Genomic DNA, 22,723 nt, shown 5'->3' on the forward strand with positions numbered 1-22,723 from the left:
TTTTTGATACTAAGTGTTAAAACACAGAGCCCAGCAAACAGGATATGCTTAATTCAGTCCCACCCACATTCTTCAACTCCCCTTTATTGTTGGCCTGCCTCATCTTTGACAAGTCCAACAGAAACTAGGAGGGTAGCTAGCTGTCTTAATTCCTTCTTGCCAGGGTTATTTCTGGCACAGGGCAGCCAGTAAAGCCTTTCCTGCCTATATTACAGTAACATAACCTTTATGAAAGGACTGAATATTATCAGTTGGACTATAAAACTAGCCACAGCCTTTGCTAGCCACGGACCAGTAATATTTCTGTGTTCAAAGACTTAAAGCAAATGTGAGATTCAGGAGGGGGTGGGTTCCAGACTCAGTCGTGCCTTTAAAAACCTATGTAAAGTCAGGCATTTAGCCTCTTGGTGATTTAAGTTTCCTCATGTGTAACACATACTAAGTAATACCCACTTGATACAGCTCAGGATCATTTTAAGGATAAAATGTAGATAACTGATACGAATATGCTTTGAAAACATTAAAATGAAATTATTTTTTAATCTGCATAAAAAACATTCAGCTATTTTTGAGCTATCTGTTGCCAGCGGGCAATTCAGAAAAATATAAAAGATGCCATGAGCTTATAAAGCACACATGCTGATTTTAGCATCTTGAAATTCCTACAGCAAATCTTAAGAGCACAGGATCTTTCAGACACAGATACAGACTCCATTATCCACATAAATCAATTTCCTCCTCTTTAAAATAAGGATAATACCTATTCAAGAAGCTTCTATTAAACACGTATGCTCACATTTATTTTGTTAGCGTTTGGCGTTCGATGTAAACTTCTTCCTTCCCTTGGTCTACAGTTTTTCGTAACATGGGCCCTACTGCTGAACTGTAGTTTGTAGAATAAATTTTTTAGTGGCTCTTTTTTTCAAAAACCCCATAATCCCTAGATTGCGTACCTGTGATGTTAGATAAAGCCAAAGAATCCATAGAATCTCGAACACTTTGCTCTGGTTTCAAGTCTGACAAACACTCCAGGGAATCTTCATACCAGTGTGTTTGATCGTGATTATAGCCTGAAGCCCCATGGTCCAGATCCAATTCCTGGAGCCTTCTACTGCTTGCAGGGCCTGGGTGGCTGCCATAAGCAGAATCGCCTAGTCCATCTTGTGACTGTGCCCAATACATATCAGACTGGTATTTTTTACTTGCAAGGCTCTGGTTATTTTGCTTTAACTCAGTCTTATTTTTAACCATGTTATCAGATATCCAGTGCTCACTGGCTCGTATATCTAGCTCACTGGGCGGCTGCTGAAAGAGGCTTTTATCACCAAACTTGAGGAGGAGCTGCGTCATATAATCTTCATGCTCAGCCCATTCTTCAGGGTCTTCTGGGGTTTCGTGCTCCACTCTGCCTTTCCAAAATTCTTCATTGACGAAACCTCCCTGCCTGGCGAGACTCAGATCCTCCAATTTCCGAGAAAGGGTGTCATCAGCATTGCCTGATAGGCCAGGAAACTTGTAGTTTAGAGCAGGCGACAAAAGAAGAGACTGTCTACACTGATCTGCTGACCGACTGCTCTTGCCCATCCGGACACTTCTTCTAGAGTCTCTTGATCGAGCTGACTGAAATGCAGAGTCAGAAGAATCAGAGGCATGGACGTCTTCACCAAGGCTGCATGTTTTCGAGCAATAAATCTGACCTTGTTTGGGAAGGAAGGGACACCCCAACAAAGAAGCTTTACACTGGGCACAAGAAAAGCAGGCTTCTGTAGCATGCCAGTGCTGCCCATCATAGGTCATCTGTGCATGGTCGACACCTGTTTTGAAGAAGGACAGAGTAGGAGGTTACAGTTCAATCTTGAAATAAAGGAAGAAAAAGACAAGAATGTTTGTATGGGGGAACTCTAAAAGGTGATGGAAATGTCTGTATCTTGAAAGGGCTGTGGGTCACACATGTACAGTTAATTGTCATTATTCACAGATCCCATATTTTTGAATTTGCCATAATTTTTTAATTTGCCTACTTGCTAAAATGTATCTATACCCACAGAATCAATACTTGCAGAGCTTTCAGGGTTATTTGCTGACAGGTGCAGAATGATGAAAAATTTGAGTCAACTGATGTGCCATGTTCCCAAGCTGAGGTCAAACAACCGACGCTCTGTCGTTTGTCTCTGCGCTCATACTATAACAGCTGACAGAGCCATGGTCGATTTATTATCAAGTTTTCTTTGCATTTTTGGGCTTTGTGTTGATTCCGCTGTTTAAAAGGGTTCCCAAGCATAGTGCTGAAGTGCTGTATACTGTCCCTAAGCTCAAGAAGGCTGTGATGTGCCGTATAGAGCACGTAAGTGTGTCAGATCTAGCAGCGTCATTCAGGCATGAGCTACAGTGCTCTTGGCTACGAGTTCAATATTAGTGAATCAGTATACACTAAATAAGGTGTGTTTAAACTAAGACATACATGAAACAAGATTATCTGTTGAGCAGTTCATGAAAATGTGACCAGAGCCTTGCAGGACCCCAACCCTGCAAGGAGCAATGTCCCCGAGGAGCAATGGTCCAGTAACTCAGGCAACTTTATAGAACACAACCATTGCAAATAATGACAGCTGACTACATATCCATTGTCAAAACTCCTCAAACTAAAACATTTAAGATCTGTACATGCCCCTGTAAGTTCTACAAAACAAACCCACACAGAGACTGGACAATCATAGGCCGGCTACGCACTTACCGATGTGCTCCCCACAGGTCTCACAGTACTCTGCATAGAGAGACTCAAAACAGCCGCAGCAGAATGGGCGGCCATCCTTCATGATGTATCTCTGTCCCCCCAGGACCGTTTCACACTCAAGGCAGCAGAAGTGTTTCATGTGCCAATGGCGACCCTCAGCTTCTGTGCACTCATCAGCAAAAATTATCTTTAAAAAGAAATGGGATGAAAAGATCATGGTGAGCTCTTCTAGTGGCCAATTAACTGCATGTTTTCTGGACAACTGATAGACATTGGCTCTTAAAGAAATCACTTAACTAGCTAACCTTGGTTCTTATAGCCTCAGGCTCACATCTTACTTGATTTAGATATGAAATAAAAGCATGAATTGAAAATGTTGAAAAAGAGAAACTCAGTGCTTGCTTAAACTTAAAACAAAAAACAGATTTTTACGTAGGAGATCATTCATTTGGTCATATTTTTGCTCTCCAGTCACACTTTGTTGGCATAATCTGGCAAAGAATACATTAACATTGAAATAATTTCGTAGTCTGTATTTTGATACTTAACTCATAAAAATGTCTGCAGAATCAGCAGTTACAGCTATCCAGATGCTGTGCTGTGTGAACAGCACGTGTAGATAATGTTTCATTTGACCCGGTGGTCATCTCCAGATTAAAGACTTTATTTTTTATAATTTTGGTTTCAAAGAAATTTCAAATTGCATATTATTGAAAAAAACTAAAAACATAAATGTATAAAAGCAAGCACTGAAAGTTAACTGTCACTGATTGAAGGAGACTGAGGAGATACAGAATAAATGCAATAAGGTACCCTGGATTCGATCTTGGAATAGAAAAGAGACACTAGCAGAAAAACTGGAAATCTAAATAAAGTCTGTAGTTAATGGTATTATGCCAATGTTAATTTCTTAGTTTTGATGCATATACCATGGCTAGGTAGGATATTAACAATAAGGGAAGCTGGGAGAGGGTCTACAGAACTCTCTGTCATCTCTTCAAGTCTTCTGTAAATCTAAAATTACTTTAAAATAAAAAGCTTAAAAAAAATTCCTTTCACACCACCATCCCTTCCCACATGCCCCAGGGGTAACCACTGTTAACTCAGTGTATGTCTTTCCATACTAGTTCTGAGTGTATACAGATATATACACAATCTCGACTTACTCTCCCTTTATTTAACAAAAAGAAGATTATCTACTACTTAATATTCTTGCAACTGGTTTTCTTCTCCCACAATCCATCAAGGACATCCTACTTATCAATGCACAAACACACCTGCTGCCTTCTCTTTATTAGCTGCATATTATTCCATTATATGAATGTACAAGATTATCTTAAAAATATCTAGACAGCAAAAGCAGGAGATATTTATATTTTGCTTAGATGTGAACAGTGGAATACTGGCTTACTAGAAGCTTATTTTTTCCAGTGTTAAGGGATAAACTTTTTTTTTTTTTTTTTTTTTTTACCTCATCACATGCTGAACACCGTGGTTTGAGCAGTTCAGCATGGTGCCTGCCACAGTGAATTTTTCCATCCTGATAAAAATAGATGAGGTCGACCAGCAGCTCGTTGCACGTGTAGCAGACAAAACAGGAAGGGTGCCAGCACACTCCAGGGCCCGCACGAGAGGCAAACACTGCAATTTCACCTCCATTTATCTTCAACCCACACTAAAAACAAAAGGATTTGAAATTTAGATGATCCTTCTTTAAGAACTGGATGCTCAGCCTTTCCTACTTTACACTAAATTCCATTTTGTCAAGAAAGCTTTTATTTGTGGCCCCTCCTGTTAGTGATTAAATAGCTCTTTAATGCTGGATTATTTCTGATTCTTAACTGGAATGAACATGCCTCAGATATATTACCACACTAGACTGTTTCTAAGAATGGTTTCATCCAAGTCACATGAAGAGTCCTTTTCCTGAGCCAGCCTCCTATTGGATACATTTCCTACTCTGAGCCAGGAAGTGTCTGAACGTCTTCATTCTGTTTCTGCAGTTTTGAACAGTGGGTGTACCCCAGCACCTCTCTCCATGCCCAGATTTCACCTGATGTTTACACAAGGGCAGACTGAGTCCCCCTGTCAGTTATAAACATTAATGTCCACTTAATAAAAAGCTAGGCTGCCTTTTATGTTTTGGAGGCTTTTAGGGCCCACACCTGTGCTGGCCCGGTCACCTACCCCCAACCATACTCCATCCACGTCACTACCACGAGCTACTACTCATCCTTGGAAAGTGCTACCTGTTCGCACACGGCGTGCATCACTGCTCTGGACAAAAGTTTAATCGTTCCTCTTCCTAGTGCTTCTTTCTTCCTTTGAGCACTGAACACCTGCAATTCTTTCTTCTCCTCTTCACTCAGCGACTGGCAATACCGCACCTTCCGAGAGAAGAAAACAGAAGCACCACCCTGGAGCACCCAGTCTCCCTCACCAATTCAGTATTTCCAGGGTTAGAGTTTCGGCAAAGAGCAAGTTTAACTGGCCTGCCCCATAAATCCCCAATTTAAAAATGGCATTGTACCTTTAAAATGACATCAAATCTTATAGCCTCTCCAACAAAAGGGAAATGCAATTTGAAGGATCTTTTTTTTTAAAAAATAAGGAGTGTTTAAACTTTTATCAGAGACACTTAAAAAAACTGGAAGACATTAACCTTTCTACAAAAGGTTTAAACTTGTTAATTGCCACTTTCACTCTCCATTCTACAGGCACTCCACTGCAGGGCCAGCCCTAACTACCAGAAAGCACTGACTCTAGATGAAGGGGCAGGGAAATCTCAGGAATTTATAGGTTCCTGATAAGTGGTGGGTGGCTGCAAACACTATAAAAAACAACTTGTTGTTAAGTTTATTGCACTGACACCCTTTTCTCTCTCAAAGAATGGAAAGCTGTATTCTCAAGGCAAATTTTAACTGAAGAAAGGCAAAAGAGCCCTGGCCAGTGAGGAGGTAGGGTTTATGAGAGGCAGCTCAATGTTTAGGGTGTATTTTTTTTTTTCTTTAAATTAGGCTGCTTCCTGTTATTTTACCTCATTATCATGTGGCGGCAACTGGTACAAGAGCTGTTTAATTCGATGTTTCTCTCCAGGGCTGTTAACATAAGGAACCTTTTCCTCTGGTAAGCAAGCAAAATAGAGCTGGATCTGGGTAAGAGATGAAAAACAAGGACATCAGCATACCGGAAGTGAACATCTTAGCTTACATTCCATCTTAGAAAGTTACCTTTCTCTTTAGGTACAGGGTTTGGCCTCTTGTAGCTAATGAGAAGACCAGCTGAGCCAACTCAGCAGAACTGCAAATCTTCAGATAGCTAGCATCCAGCTGCTAAATTGCTCTTCAGGAATGTAATTTGTAGTGACAATTAGGGGCATCATAAATTATGCACCATAAAATGTGCACACTTAATGCTACTATTCCTCAGCCTATCTCCCTAGGGTCAGCCAAGAAAGAATGCCGGGTGAGTGCTGCATATGACCACACAGGCTGTGTGACGCCGCCCAAAACCCAGACACTACACAAGCACACTCAATTTGCTCTCTGAATTTTACACGTCACAAAGACAAAAGCTGTTTTGTTAAACTGTGTAAACTCTCCCTTATCTGGTTCTCTCAAGCATCAGCTTTCTTTGCTTCCATGGGTGTTATTTTCTAAATACCTGGAGTCCGTTTCCCCACGGAAACTGGAGGGGGGCCATACTGAGCTGTACTGAGGTCACTTTGAAAGGAGAACTCCATTTCTGTTTTTTTTTTCCCCCATGGTATTTCAAGGTATATCCCTTAATGCATGTAGAGTACTTTGCAGTGCTGACAATCAAGGTGGTTTGAGGGGAAAAGATCAGGGAACTATGGGCTTGTCTGCTTCAGTTTATCTTTCTATCACATAAAACCTACCCAATCGTAAGCTGAAAGAAGGGGTTTTCTGCTAGTAAGTAGTCAAAATATTGCTTTCCTAACCAGTGTGCCAGCACACCACTCTCCCTCCCCATTGTGTCAGCCACAGAAGGTTTTATAGTTAGGAGTGCTTACTGAATACCAGTTCCATGTGCACCAGGTACTGTGCCAGGATGAGTAGGGAGCCCCTATTCCTCAGAAAAGTTTCCCACCATGCAGGAAACCCCCATAACTTAGGAGCAGTCATACACCCAGCTGGGACCTTTTATTTCAAACTATGGCTTCACCTGCATCTGTCACCAGCAATTTTTAGTAAGTTCATCATTATAAGGATATTGAGGAGATAAAACTCTGCATATACAATATTCTTATCTTAAAGTAACAATACAAACAAAGCATAAATTTTTTTTTTTTTTTTTTTTTTTTTTTTGCAATACACTCTGTGGTGACAGATTCTTTTATGTGTCAGGTTATCAAAGGTCAAACGTCTAAGCAATAACATTTCAGGTGATTTCTTACAGCTCTGTACTTCTCATCTCTTCCAAAGCAAAAGCATTGCTCAGAGCTGGCATGGAAATGTTCCTCTTTCCTTTCATTACCTTTCTATTGTTACTTGATGTCTTCAAAAAGTTTAAATTCCTCTCACGCTCTCCCAAGAGCGAAGAAATTAAGTATGCCCTTCAAAAGCAAAAATTTATACTACCCAGAGAGTAAGGACAAAGGAGGGTAGCATAGCGTGTCAGTAATGGTAGGAATGGTCTGTACATTTTTTAGCATTTCTCAAAAGAAATCTGAAATGTTGTTGGTAAACAGAGCACATGGAGTGATGAGGTCCCACCTGCTCTGGCCGCAGGCCTGGGGGCACCCAGGCATACTCCTCCAGGGCACAGCCAGAGTCATCGTCAGATGTGGAGCTCCTCTGGCACCCGAAGGCAAGCTTGCTCATTTTGGGCTCCATCTCCAAAGGCATAATATTGAAGTGAAAAGGCCGGTTTCTCAGTCACAGGACATCAAACATTGGCTGCTGTGGACAATATAGGGAAAAAACAAAGAAATTAAAACCTGAAGGCACTACTCTTGCCCTCCAGGAACTTGTATGGAATGCTGTTTACACACAGCTGGGCCTGGTTTTCTAGTAACTAGTTACCCGTTTCTAGTCACCAAGTTACCAGTGTCGCCACCCCCCAACCCCCAGGCCCACCAAAACTGCGCATCTAGAGTTACACAATTTGGAAGCAGCCCCCTTAACAATTTAGCATTTCAGAAGATGCTACCAAAACTAGCTTAGTTCCAGCTGCCTTTAACAAGCGCCTCTAACACGCTATTCGTTAGAAGGGTTCTCAAGAAACTGCTTTGTTGACTTTCTAACTTTCCCACAAATGAAATCCTGTGAAGTCCCAAGAGTGGAAGAAGTGTCAGAGATGGCACCGCCTCCTGCCCTGCCTGCTGCTTTGTGCTCCCGAGACCCCACCCTGCTCCCGGGTCTCCTAATCCCAGCCATTTACTGCTGCCTGCACAGAGTGGGTCCACTGGCAGACTGCTCAGATTTCTGGTTTCTAATCAAGTTCTGAGAGTCAGTAAACCTCATTTACTCCCTGACTAGAAAAAGCAGTTGGATCCTTAATATAGCACATTCAATCCAAAAGCCTTTAGTATCAATGGGCCAAAGTCTGCCAGACAGTTCATTAATGAGTTCCTTCAACAAAAAGTAATTGAATCCAAGCACGAGGCTAAAATAAAATCCTGCTAGCTGACTATTAGTGTGGAATTGCATTACCAGCAGGCATTCATTGAAAAGTCACACCTACTATGTGTGACAAGCTAGCAGCCAGCTACTGGGCAAAGTAAGATGTAAATCCAGTTCTGGATGAAAAGTCTTCCTCAGAGGGAAGGGCTGCAAAGGTGTTAACACAGGGGTCTCTTGCTCTACAGCCCAGGAACTTTGTTATCGGCGTTTAAGTTCCTTGTTAAATTTCTTTTGATTCTTAAACATCATCCCTCATCCCAAGGCACTAAGAAAAAAAGATACAAGACTTTTCAGAATCGATGCAGCTTGTTTTATACCTGCCCCTTTCCTTCTCCCTCCACCAAAAAAAACAAAAACAAAAACAAAAACCAACATAATTAGCCTGACCCCAATTTAAAGAAAACAAGGCTCAGGAAGTTCAATCACTCACCTAAGGTTACACAGCTGAAAGCCACAGAGTACAGTCACACTACGTGCCTGACTCATCAGACTTCCAAAAATTGTTCTGCCTTAAAAAATTCTCTCTCTTGCTAAAACAAGCAGGAAAGGCAGTGAACCCTAAGCACACTTCTGCCTGAGAGGAAGTCCTTTCTCAGCCACTATGTCAAACCCAACTCTACAGTATCAGAAAGTTACCTCTCACAACCCAATTATTAAAACGTACACTTTTATAAATCAAAGGACATAAATTAAAATTGCAACAGTTAACAAATGGAAGGCCAAACATCCAAGGGCTACAAATCGTTGTTAGAAGAAGGAGCGACGCCATACAGTAGGCAGATATTATTTCAGCTATTAGTTTAACTTTTCCTTCACCCTGAACAAAAAGTAAAGATGAACTCATTTCCTCCACTATCATTGGGAGGTTACGACCTTTTAAACAAGTCATTTCACACAGGTGCAATTCATTCCCATCTTGACTTAAGAAAGGCTCTCTAAACAGGCACATTCCTCTTAGCCCTCCGTAAAAAAAGGATGTGTTAATGAAAGTCAGAAAATTTCTTGGATCTAGTCTTTCCCTTTTGTTTTGGAAAAAGCAACTCCCACATGTCAAAGGAAGAGAACTAGAGGTTAAGAATTTAATTAGTAACTCAAAAATCCCCACCAGGAGAACGGGGGCAGGGGGGCTGGGAACCTTCAATGCAATTTTAACCTGAATATTGAAATATATATATTTGGCCCTTCCCAAATCTGGCTGAGGAAGGAGACACTAAGGTACCTGCACTGCAGAAACTTACAAAAAGCATAAATATTAACAAGAACCTATTAAATATTAATATATTATAAAACAAGAGAAAACACAAATTTAAGACAAACCATGGATTTTCCAAGCTAGCACAAAGACGCAGACTACCAAAGATCTGAATTACTTTTACAGCTATATTCCTAGATTAGCCTTTTGCAAAAAAAGTAGTAAATTGCCATCCCAATCAAGGTAAATCAACTTTAGCACTAAATGACACAATCCACCTCCTTCCAATCTAGATGGGAGGCCACGCCTTGAACTACAACTCCCATATATTCGTCCCAGCCTCTCTACACACTACACTGAGGACTGTCGACCATCAACAATGTGAAGGGTCCAAGTGAAGGGACACGAGTTATCACAGGCAAGGCTTTCAGTTTTATGTGTTGGCATTCTGACAGCTAACTGATTCCTGGTGGTATTAGTGTTATGACATTTAATTATCACATGGAGCAACCCAATGAGGGCGTGTCTCAATTCACAGGGGGGAAGACGGAGCCTCAGAACGAACTGTCACAGGACAACTGTCCAAAGGCACAGTGGCCTTAGAACTTGGCCTGTGATCTTAAACCTCTAACCCCACACTGCCTCCTAGAGGTGGAACCTGACGGAGCCGGTTCCCCTTTGCTGTGGCCAGTTAGTACCGCTACTGCATCAGTCACGACAAATGACTGAATGTAGGGAGACAGTCCACTTTGCCCAGAAAAGGCACTTCAAGGAAAGCACACAGTAAAAAAGGATTATAAAAATTCACCAGCCTCATGAGCTGTGGGTTCAGAGTTTATTCTCTGGAGACAGCCTCTTTTTGCTTTCTATCAGAAGATAATAAAATGACAAAACATTACATGCATTGGGAAGGTCTCAGAGCTGACAAAAAAAAATTAAAATAATAAAAGTTACATAGCATGACCTTTACTTGATAACACAAAAATCTGAATATGGATTTTTCTCTTTTAAAAAATTACTTGTGTCAGTAGACCCTTTTATTCTTAAGTATATCATTTTCTCAAACTGTGTCATATGAAAGCAGGTGACTGCTGATCATGGTTCTTGGACTATAAAATGTTAAAGTAATAAAAACGATAAATAAAAACATTTCACAGGGGCGCCTGGGTGGTTCAGTCGGTTAAGTATCTGACTCTGGATTTCGGCTCAGAGCATGGTCTTAACGAATCCATGAGCTCAGTCCCCGCGTCAGGCTTTGCGCTGTCAGTGCAGAGCCTGCCTGGGATTCTTTCTTCCTCTCTGCCCCTCCTCTGCTCTCGCTCTCGCAAAATAAATAAACTTAAAAAAAAATACACGATCTCCCAAATACACCTTATGTAGGCATTTACATTTACTGTATTGAAAATGCTTGACAGCACAAAGAAAGAGGGGGACGTGGCCATTAATTATGCTCTGGGTCATGATGTAGGATCTTCCTAATGACATCTAAATGTGGTTCTGTCTCGTCTGCCAAAATACCACCTTTTAGAACAAACACGAAACCATGTGTGAATTAGATCTAACAGAAAGATTTAATTAATTTCATTTCCAGGTATTGTCTCTAGGTTGATCATGTGAAATACAGACACAAATCAGGTCTACAAATGAGTTGAATTATAACAGGAATAGAACTATCCAAAGTTGGAATTATGATATAGAAAATTTTCAACATTTTTTTTTGAAGAACCACACTTAGATGGGCAAAAGTGGCCCTGTCCTTTATTAATTTTGTACTTAATTTTTGTAAATTTTTATTTTGATGTAATTTCAAGCTTCAGGAAAGTTGGAATAGCCCTTTGTAGCCTTTACCCAGACTCATCAAGTGTTTGCATTTTGCTTCATCTGGTTTATCACCATTCTCCTCCTCATGATCACAAACACATACTTTTGTGGGAGCCTTACGGAAGTGCAGATTTTTAACATCCTCTTACCTAACCACAGCTAAGTTAAATATGATATTATATTTTTTAAATGTTTATTAAAAAAAAAACTATATGCAAGACACGGTGCTAGATACTGGAGATCAACAGAGTAAAAAGCCAAAATAACTTAGTATTCTGTGATTATTCTGAGGAAGGTTTATTGTACTGGTAGTGAAATGCTGTAACTGAATGAACTTAATCACATGTGAATGACAATTATGCATTAACTAATTCTGTGCTAGGTTTGCCCCTGTTAAGGAAATGGATCTGGAAGGGCCCCACCTCTCCAAAGTCTCTTCATAATTCCGCATGTCTCACAATGCAGGGAAAAAAGTAGAACAATGTTCAGGAATGGGTTTGTTCAGGTTCCAGAGTTTGACCGTCAAGGAAGCATGTAGAGGGAGCAACACCTTTAAGAGCTAACAGCACTGTCGAAGATGGCACTGAGGTCAAGCACAGAGAACAGATACTTGGATTAAATTACAGCAGGTAAGGAGTTATTTGCAGGTACTATTTTAAAGAGAGGACTAAAAGCAGACTAGAAAGAAGACTCAAGGAGACGAATGACAAAAAGAAGAAAAGGGAATGGACAAGGGAGACGAGAAGAAAGCCCAGGGTTGGGTAGAGAGAAATGAGATACTTTTTTCTTACGAAGACAAGGACTATCGTGGGGATGCTCCCAGCCAGCCAAACAACAGAAGGTGGAAGAGTTTCATTTCCCTTCCTTCTCCTTTTCTCCTTTCTTCCTTCAAAATAGTTAGTTACTTCTCACCATTTAAAAAAAACTCAAAGACAAACAGTTCGCAGATGTAGGACTTCTCAATCATCATATAATTGTCAAGAGAACATCTGACCCAAGGGACAGAGCAATACGTAAAGGAATGGGATCTGGGCTTCAGCATTCAGTAAACCCAGCCCTGAACTCTTCAGACCTTTGGCAAACCACCAAACGCAATGGGGCCTTGTTCTTTATTGTAACTATTTTCCTTACAAAGATGGTCTAAGTAGGTCAAAGTTTTAAAGAAGAAAGGAATTACACGAATATAAAGAATTAAAATTACTACTGACTGTGTCAATTGGCATTGTTATTTCCACTCTGACTACACAGATTTTTCTTGAAACTGACCAGCAACATCCAGAATAAGAACACGTTAATAGCCAAGACAAAGGTTGACATGTGAATTTCATCTTCTTTTTGAGTTCTGGAGGTTCTGTAGCCTCCTGAAGGGCAAACAGTTTTGACAAACTATCAGCCACCATTCCCAAGTCCCTTGGGATCAACTTCTAACCAGTCCTCACAACAAAATCTCCAATACCAGCATGCCTGCGCACGCACGCAATGCATAATGGTCTACGGAGCATGGCAGGGTATTTCCAGGTGTCTTAGTAGAGCAACAATGGTGAGAACCCAATATATAACTGGCTGTAAATTGGCCCTTATTCCCCCAATCAGAGTATGGTCTCATTCATCCAACAGTGATATAAGGAGGGGTTCCTTGTGAAATTTACTTTGGAGATTCATTTACTCCATCCATTCATTCATCTCTGTATTTAAGGGCCATTATTGAGTGGTTCTAGGAAATACCAAAAAGAGGCAATTGACTTCATTCCATTAAAAGCTAGAACTTAAAAAAGAAAATGTATTTAACATGGTAAGAATATTTCCAAATTCCATTATACATTTCCTTGTTTTCTTGAGTGCGTGTGTGTAAATTATATGTGAGTTAGCCTTTGACTGATCATTTGTTTTCATTCTGAACAGAAAACGAACAATAGAAAGAACGCTGGCTTCAGGAATCCAATCTAGTCATTCAGCTGGATGTGACCCCGGAACCTAGTTCCTCAATTGGAACACAAGTTTAGGGCTACCTCACAGTGTAGAGCTGATGTGTGGAATTGCATGGCCCAAGGCTTTAAGATGGTTGACAAACTTTTTTATAGGTTTTTCCCTCCCTGCACTCATGACAGATTCTGAATTCTTGCTACTTTAGTCTCTTATAAAGTAAGTAGCCTTTTTCCTTTGCCCACAACCAACAACCTCTAAATCTTTTTTAGTATTTTGCTTTCAATGTTCTGCAAATTAGGCAACTGTAATTTGAAAAAATTCATCTAGACGTATATAGAATCATTACTCTATGAACAAGGGCTTACACATTCCTTCTGGAAGTAATCACTGGTTAAATAAGATAATACACAAAATGTGAAGGTATTATGCAAATTAAAAGCAGCTCTATTATTCTGCTATGCTATTTTGGTCATTTGAGGATCATTTATTTTCTACTGCACTTACATGCTGCCTCCAGAATAGCTAAGGAGTACTATTTTGGTTGACCTTTACATATACATAAACGAGCCTTTACTATTTTTCCCTAAAAAGTTTCATAAGTCAGCACAGTATATGAAGGTCCAGAGGCAGTGAAGAGTCGAGAGTTTTGCTGAAGCCAGAAGCAATAATAGATGGCAATGACAGCACTGAATGACGCTTTCAAGAATTAAAAAGATCAGGCAGCTGACTTTGTGTTTAACCCTAAAGGCAATGGGAAAAGACAAAAGGCATGTGAGCAGAGTACCACTGCTGGTCTTAAAGAAAATTAATACTACAGTGATGGTCAGGAAAGAGAACAGGAACCTGGGAGGGGCCTATTTGTCTACTGTTCCCAAGAGAGCCTAAACATGGTGGCTTGGGGAACCAATAGGAAGGGGGGGATCTGGGTCAAAGGTAGTCTTAGGTGACTGAAAGATGATGTACTAAAACAGAAATACTACACTGGCAAGTCAGAGGGAATGAGGATTTGAGAGGGTTGGGGAGAAGGAGTTCAATCAGATACATATTGAGGTTATAACTGTACATCAGTTCTGGTATGGTTCCTATTATTAATCATTTTTTGGACTAAGTCACCAAATCAAATCAAAATCATGCAAATGGAAAACAGAATAATTTTCAGTCCCTGCCATTGAATACGAAGTCTAAGGTCATACCCCTAATTTACAAACACTTCTCCCAAATTCCACTCTAGTTCCTATGTGAAGATTACCATGGCATTGCAGGGTCCCTACGAAAAGGTATTTCTTGTGTGAACATCCCCAGGGAAGTTAGAAATCCTTTGATCACCAAAACCCAGAACAGATACTGATTTGTGAACTCAGTTGGGCTAACATTCCCTAGGTGTCCCCTGCTGCTAAGTGTCATCCTGAGGGCCACAAACTGCTTAACAACTTCTTTGTTAAACTGCTTGTTAACAAGGCCTTAGCACATAAAAGATGCAGATCACACATAACCACTCAAGAGCTACTCTAACTCTTCAGGCTAAATATGCAGGTGGATTAAATTTAACTACAGACTAATTTGGTAGTACAAAAACCCGTAATACTTCTGTTCTTTTCAACACACAAAATACACAACCCTGTGGATATAGGTATCCCCTTGTTTATGGAGACTTTTAAAAAGCCAGAAAGACCTGTAGTCACCATAGGTATCAAAACTATGATAACCAAAGTTTGAATTTCATAGTAGAGATCCTAAACTGTTATCTCTTTAAAGTTTTCACACACACAAAGAGTACGCAATGCTTATTGTCTGCTGAAGACGAAAGTTCAGGGCCCAATTCACTTTTATTTCTGTTGAAACGAACTGTTGAGATAACTGTAAAATAAAAACATAATGAAGGTATCCAACGGCACTGCTCCATCAAACATTAGTAAAAGAACTTCATACCAGCAATTAGTGGCATTAGGCCATGTGCCCTTTGGCATTTTCTGTATTTTCCAGGTAGACCTCCCTCCAACTTGTACATTTTCCAACAGCTGAGTGGCCTGTCATGTACCATCCAATTGCCAAGAAGCTATCCATTTTTCCAAGAGGAAATGTGGAACGCTGCGGGGTTTCAAAGCATTCTAATTTCATGCACAAATACATTCCACGACAGTAAGACAGACTGCCTAACAAAAGGAGGAAACATGATGACAAAGCATGGTCCTTTGCCAGAGCGACGCTTCTGGGGTCAGATTTTTTGGCTGTAAACCGGTATATACAGACAAAATCCAAAACGCATGCTGGGGTGTGCCGCGGACCACGCAAGGCACGGCTCTAATGGACTAGTTAATTTCCATAAAGGGGGACGCAGATATTTTTCGCAAATCGTGTTCCAGTCAGTCTCCTATTGATTTTTTGAATTTCTATTTTCAACGGCGGCCCAAGGAAACGGCAGCCAGACTTGACTCCAATGTACACACAGACTCAGGTTTCACCCCGTCACCTGTTGGCTCCTGAACAACACTCCTCTTTGTGAAACTTACAGCACTCATTTGAAACAAGTTTCCAGAGAAAACACTTCAAGAAAGTGTTTGAGAAGTCACAAGACTCGAGTTGTAAAAACAAATTCCACACATAGCCTGGTTTATACTGACATAGATTAATGTGAAAACCTGAGCTTTTTAAGAAGGGGTTCGGGAGGGGAGCCGGAGGGAAAGGATGTCACCCTTCTTCGGGAAAATTCAGCAGGCTAATTCTGGATAGGGCTGCGAGTGATGGCTGTGGGGGTTCCGCTGGGTCAACCCAGGCCCGCACCGGGAAGAGACAGCTTGCAGCAGGCGTCGGCGCCCCGCAAGCCCTACCCTCCGCGCAGCCGTGGCTGCTCGGGCCGCAAGGGGGCGCCCCGAGCCGCGGGTGGGACGCGGCCCTCTCCCCCACCACCCGGCCCCTTCCCCGCCTCCCCGCTACGGCGCCCAGAGGCCGAGCCCCAGACCCAGCGGCAGCGAGCGAGCCCGTCCCGGGCGCCGACGCCAGGCCCGCAGAGAACAGCTCCCCTTTCCCCAGGGGCCACAACAGTCGCCTGCGAACCCCCTGACCCACCTCCAGCGGAAAGTCTCGCGGCGCCTCTGCGCAGCGTCCCCTCCAAGGAAGAGCACTCGCCCCGCGGCTTGACGGCGATACCGAGTGGCCGCCGGTCCCGGATTCTACCCCCCAACTTCCGACAAGAAGCCCCCTCTCGGCGGGCGCACGGTGACGCGCGCACCCCCGTGGCCCTCGGCGTCCAGTCCCCGCCGCCCGGCTGCCATCGAGCCCCGGGGCCAGACCGCGGCTCCCCACCTGCAACCGCGGGGTGGAACGCGGCCTGCGGCCCCTCCCGGCACCCGCCGCGGCCCGCGAATCCGCGGAGCCTCTCGGCGCGCCCTAGGCGCCCACCGCTCCGCGTCCTGCCGAAGCTGGCGGCCCGGCGCAGGGAGGTTCCCGAAGGAAAACGGGGCTAAGTGCCCTCCAGGAGGTCACCCTCGTCCACCCGTTTCCGGAGGAGACCCTAGCAGGGCGGGGACGGAGGGGCGGGGGCGGCGAGCGCAGGGCCCCGGTTAAACCGCGGCGGGCCGCACCCCCTGTCGCGGCTCAGCACCGGCCCTGACCCGCTGGCTAGGGGTCGCTGCCGCCCCCGCTCCTCCTTGACGCACCCCCGGCCCCTGCGGCTGTCCCCCGTGAGCCCCCTTTCGGTGCAAGGCGGCGATCCTCACCGGCTGCAGCTCCCTAACCAGCCGCGGTGGGGGGAGGGCTGCAAAAAGGTCCCTTAGCTCCCCGGAGACCCTCTGTCCCCGCCAGCGTCGCCGACTCTGTTCCCCCGTGTCTGAGTCGCCTCGTCCAGGCCACCGCATCCCCCACCCCCCAGCTCTGCGTTCCTCCAGAATCCTCCACCCGGGAGAGAAAAATCCCGGTGTCCGCTCTGCGCCCGCGGCCGGCGAGCTTCAAAAGTAACCAGAGCCCGCATTTAAAAAAGTAACCATTTCGCTTCCTGCTGGTCCCACCCTCCTAAGGAGCGCCGCAGGCCGGCCTCCCGGCTCGCAATCGCAGCCCTGCTGGGCTCCCGGCTCCCGTCCGCAGGAGGCGCCTGCCCAGCCTGGTCTCACGGCCGCCCGCTTTCCAGGAACTGTCACTGCTGACCGTGCCCCTGGCAGGTCTCCACGAGGTCCTGCGCGCACATTATTCCTCGAAAAGTTACCCACCCACTTGGCCAGCCTCGCGGCTGGAGCCCCTTACCTCCGTCCGCCCGCTCCATTCCCAGGAGCCCTAGTGAGAGGAGCAGCTGAGATGCAAATACCCCAGGACGCTTATGTAAACTTCCCCCTCCCGCAGGTGCACGCGCGGGCCACAAAACGCTAGGAGAATTATGCAAGGCCACCTCTTAAAGAAATCATCTCCACTCAGCCCCATAAACATGATGTCAGCAAATGGCACGTTTAACCAAGTTCTCACTTGGAAGGACTCATTAACATGAGAATTCTCTTCTTCGGACTTTTCCTGCATTTCGCAGTGATTCCTACTGCTTAGCGCAGGAGATTTATTTTTATCGGTAAATAACAGCAAAAGAAATGGTGCCGGGTCTTGGGATATACTTAATCAAGTACATGAGTAAGAGTTTTTACAAACAGGTTAAGTGAATATCATTATTCAAACACAAGAACGTGCCTCACACTTAAAAGGCCAATCTTGTTTCTGAGCTATTTCTAGATACACTGAAAGAAAGTGAAGTTTGGCATTAATTGTCTACAGAAAGGAGACATACCTGAGGTATGGATCTCTTCTGAACCACAAGTTTTAATATCTACAATAGTCTTATCACAAGGTGATAAAATGCCAAGGGAGGGAGAGAGAAAGATGCATTATTTAAATACTTAAGAGTTGTGTCAGTTTATAAAGTGCTGTTAAATAAAAGCAACTTAAAATGGTCACTGGTTCCTTAGGTATCCTACCTTTTTATCAAGATTAAAAAAAAAGAATCCTTGAACCACCAGGATTCCTTGGGAGAGTGATTTGTAACATATATGTTTCTACAGTATTATTCAACTGAACAATAGTCCATTGTAACTGTGATTTAAAAATACACAAACAAGTTGCCATAAATAGAGCAGCCAACAACTCCCTAGCCAGTTTCTGTTATCTCTGCCTTAAAGCATGGCAGCTGCCGAGAAGCTCCCTTTTTAAGTTATTGCTTTAAAGTGGCAGAGACAAAAAATTTGTGGCTCTGTTGGTAATTTGGAAATACCGCTTCAAACAACAGGATTTGTGATTCAAATAGACTCTTTTGGCCAATTCAGGGTCCAGTTTTGAAGGCTGTTTCTCAACAGGTGTGATATAGAGCTGCTCTGGCCCTCAGGTTGTGTGGGGGTTTGCGGAGGGTGGATGGAGGACTTCCAAGGTTACCACTTTCCTCCCTGGACCTGTGAAATTAGCCGTGATGACCTAGGGCAGATTTCCTTTTTCCTATTTCATTCTGTTTGGGCTTCCTCAGGGACGTCATCAACTGACAGCATCTGTAGGACAAAAGTGCAGTCAGTTATGGACTTAAATGAAATCCTAAACTATCATATCATTATGATAAAGGAAGTAGCAGCAGACCAATGCTTTAAGCCAGGTGGATCCTTTTTGAAACAGCTTTTAATTTTTTAAATGTTCATTCACTTTTGAGAAAGAGAGGGGGAGAGAGAGAGAGAGAGAGAAAGGTGTGAGCGGGGGAAGGGCAGAGACAGGGAGACACAGAATTCGAAGCAGGCTCCAGGGTCCGAGGCGTCAGCACAGAGCCCAACGCAAAGCTGGAACCCACAGACCGCAAGATCATGATCGGTGGCACAACGGACTGAGCCACCCAGACGCCCCGGAAACAGCTTTCAAAGGGCAGCTACACATCAGCCAAGGCCACAAACTGATAGCAACACTTATCAGTATTAAATGTCGGCCATTGTTAAGTGTGCTTCCTCTAAGGCCGTTGTTTGTAAATACTGTTTGTTACAATTTCAGCAGGTACTGTCAGCTTTATTGCCTATTGTCAGTGTTTTTAGTGCTGAAGCACTTTGGAGAGAGTTAAAAGCTTTTACTAATGTTCCAACTGAATGCAACAGACTTTGGTCTGGTCCGAAAGGCATTGTTATCGGCAAGGGTGAACTTATGCAGGATGGGAAGCAAGGCCCCCAACCAGCACCCTTTTGTTTCAGCCAGGTGGAATATTCATTGCTTGCAGATCACACTTGAGGGGAGGCTGAGAAAGGAAGCCCAGAAATTCACAGGACTTGGTTCCCTCATCCCATCCTGGTCTCTGCTGTACTGTGACCTCCTGAAAGAGGCCTTCTCCAATGTTCCTAATCCCCCAAGTCATCCCTTCCTCTGGTTTGCGCTATTCACATCATAGCTCTTAGCTCTGATTGACATTATTATATGCCTAGTTGTTCATGTTTGCTTTCTTTCTCTTCCCCTAGAAGGCGGGGACTTCCAGTATTCGCTACTGTATTCTCAGCACCTAGAATCACTCCTGGCACATAGCAGACAAGCTCAATAAACATGAGTTAAATGAACAAATGAGTTTTGGACATTCTTCTCAGGCCTTACAGATATACCATACCTGGGCAAGTAACTCCGTCTCTAACCTAAAACCACACTGAACTACAGTGTCCTAATGGAAGAGACAATGATAGGGAAAAAAAAAAAAAAAAAGAAAAAACAGAAAAATGCCAAAGGCAAAGAAATAAAGAGGCAGCACTCTGTGTGTCAAATGCCTGCCAACTCTACCGGGTCTGGAGGAAAGAGATAAAGGACAAAATATAAAGCAAACCTTGGTGCTATTTCTTGGTTCTCCTGGGATTTGTATATAGTGACCTTAAGGTCTTTTCTGTTCCTTGCCTCTGTTTTTTCATTTGTAAAACAGACCTGGGTTTTAGTTTGAACAGTAAGAGGTGCTCTTTGTCCCAGACATTTGGAAGAATTTGTAACTAAAGGTCAGAAATCTAGGAAGAGCCTATTTAAATGATTCAGTTTCTTAATAGAGAAGAGAGACCAAGGGCTCTAATAGTCATCAAGTGACATCTCACTCAGTAAATCTGAGGGGCAGCTGGCATATGTAATGTTAAGTAGGGTGACAGCTTTAGTCTTCACTGACAGCATGGTCTAAGACAGCAGTTCGGCTGTTCTGACTATAAAGAGATAGGTAACTAAAAGAATCTCAAGTAACACCTGTATGTAGGATGTAATTTCTAATTAAAATGCCTTTTAAAATAATTTTTTTAATTGCAAAATCATACAACAGAGTTGATGACAATCTATGGGATCCTACATCTTGTCCAGATTTTTTAAAAAATGAGATCATTTTTCAAAAAATAATCATAATAATTCATCATCCTTGTTACCACTGAATGTTTAGGTAAAAATTTTTTTTCTTGTTAATTTTAAACATTTCTGTTGTACCTCAGATTGGACAGGTATACCTAGTGGGTTACTATATATTTGCGAATTCTAGTTACCATTAGCTGAGTCTCTAGAGCCTTCTTCCCCCTGGGAAGGGCCCCAAGGCAGATATCAGCTCTTCCTAGAGTTAACAGGCATTACGGTGTTTTATAATAGGTTACAGTTCCTCTAGGCCTCCAATTACTCTCTTTGCCCTTTGATTATATTTAAAGCAATGTGATTAGAGAGCACTGGTTCTTTAACATTTTCTACACCCAATCCCTCTTTAGATTTACTACTCCAACCCTCCCAGCTTCCTGTCTGTCCCCTCCCCCAACTCGTACCTCCTTTGAGAGTGATGTGACTCCTCCATCCAAGTACCCTGATGTGCTGGGTTCTCAGGAGACTGAAATGTCTCTTCTCTGTCAATTTTACTCGCTCTGTCACACTGGGATAAATCACTTCTCTAAGGTATTCGGGTTTTTTTTTTTTCATTTCTAAAAATGCTAGTGTTTGGGGCTAGGTCAATGGTTAGAGCTTTGGAAGAGGGAACACAATCCATTTTTCAACTAAAACAGGAACCTCAGTATACAAACAGAGGCAAGGGAAAGTGTTCCCTTGAAGCTCAGGGTTGGTTTCTCCCCAAACCCCTCCCACAAATACTTACCCCTCTCCCCCCCCCACCCCCAGCAAGGGCTTCCAGGTCAGCCCTCAGGCTCCCTCACCTCAAACTAGATGCTCCTGGAGCCTCCACCAGTTCTAGTATTTTCTGAGTCTCTTAAAAACTCAATAATAGCTGCTTAGGACACTAACGGCAGATAGGTGTTTCCAGCTGCGATCTCTGGAGTCCACAGCCCAGGCTGGGAGGGAGAACAGGGCATCATCAGATCCTTTCATTTCGCTCGTGCTCTGGCTTACAACTTGCGGTAAAAACGGGGCAGCTATCTTTGCCCACCCCCTCTCCCACCTTTTCTGAAATGCCCCTTCCCCACACCCAGGAAATGTGTGTTAGTTTTCATGGACAGATAATTAAACTAGTATTCAAGCATCTTGACTTTAAGTTCTTCAACTTTCTCGACTCCCGTAGATCTGTGGTTTAATACAAACATTCCTCAGATTTCACTACCAACATGTTAAGGAACGAAGAATTAATTTTCCGATAAATACCGACAGATCTATAACATAAAGATATCAAAGATATAAAGACACATTATGTAGTATGATCACATTGTTATAGGCTAGTATATGCACAGCAAAACTATTTAGAGGACTATAAATACCAAAACCATAAATACCAAGCCATTAATATGGTTTCTAAGGGAAGGCAAATTATAGGAAACTGTATCAGTTTTTAATTTACATTTGTAAAATAAATGTATTTTCATACGATTTATAACGTTTTTCTTTTTATGAGGATCAAATAAAACTTTTACAGGTTAAGAAACAATAAAGAGAATATACTACAGTATTACCATAAGGAAGAAAATCTCTGAAGCCGAAAGTGGTGCTCCTGATTTAATTATTAGTTGATATGGGAAAAGACATGAACACATAATTCCTCTCCTGTATCTTCCTGTCAGTCACAAACTTTAATAGTGAGATCCCTGCTGCATTTATTGACAATACTTTGGGAAGGGGCTGCAACAGTCCCACCTTCCCAAGGACTCACAAGTATTGGCTCAGAAGCTGCCCCAACTGAGGCCTCCTGCATCCATCCGCTGAGTCACTGATCTATTCTTTGGTTGACTCAAAAGATATCTCTTGAAGGGCCGCACTGTCACACCGAGATCCTCCCTCCCCTTGAGTTAAGGATTTCCTATTCTAAACTTCATACTATCTTTGTATCTTGATTTACTTCAAAAAGAAGGCACAGGAAAATACACAAGATGAGCGGGGCAAAGAGTTTCATTTTTTGAAACATGCAACACTGTGATTACACTACTGTAGAGGGGTGGTTAAAATTCCAATAAAGGAATAAGAGGAAATGCTGATCAA

General features: G+C 42.9%; 1 protein-coding gene across 4 annotated transcripts in view; it reads right to left on the minus strand.

The window, feature by feature from the left end:
* PRICKLE1 (prickle planar cell polarity protein 1) overlaps nt 1-22,723 on the minus strand; it is a 111,908-nt gene that overhangs the window by 2,739 nt on the left and 86,446 nt on the right. Inside the window, exons 1-7 of one of the 4 annotated variants that reach the window (XM_047864867.1) lie at nt 17,555-17,661; nt 7,471-7,656; nt 5,772-5,885; nt 4,984-5,121; nt 4,206-4,409; nt 2,735-2,921; nt 954-1,814 (exon numbers count right to left, since the gene is read on the minus strand). In XM_047864867.1, coding sequence (XP_047720823.1) covers nt 954-1,814; nt 2,735-2,921; nt 4,206-4,409; nt 4,984-5,121; nt 5,772-5,885; nt 7,471-7,602 — 1,636 coding nt within the window. In that variant the 5' untranslated portion in view covers nt 7,603-7,656; nt 17,555-17,661. Of the gene's footprint in view, nt 1-953; nt 1,815-2,734; nt 2,922-4,205; nt 4,410-4,983; nt 5,122-5,771; nt 5,886-7,470; nt 7,657-16,384; nt 16,683-17,034; nt 17,060-17,554; nt 17,662-22,723 lie in introns of those variants that run through there. The other 3 variants (XM_047864869.1, XM_047864868.1, XM_047864866.1) reach the window with 3 other exon arrangements.

This window comes from Prionailurus viverrinus, chromosome B4 (genome assembly GCF_022837055.1).
Source record: "Prionailurus viverrinus isolate Anna chromosome B4, UM_Priviv_1.0, whole genome shotgun sequence".
Lineage (NCBI taxonomy): Eukaryota > Metazoa > Chordata > Mammalia > Carnivora > Felidae > Prionailurus > Prionailurus viverrinus.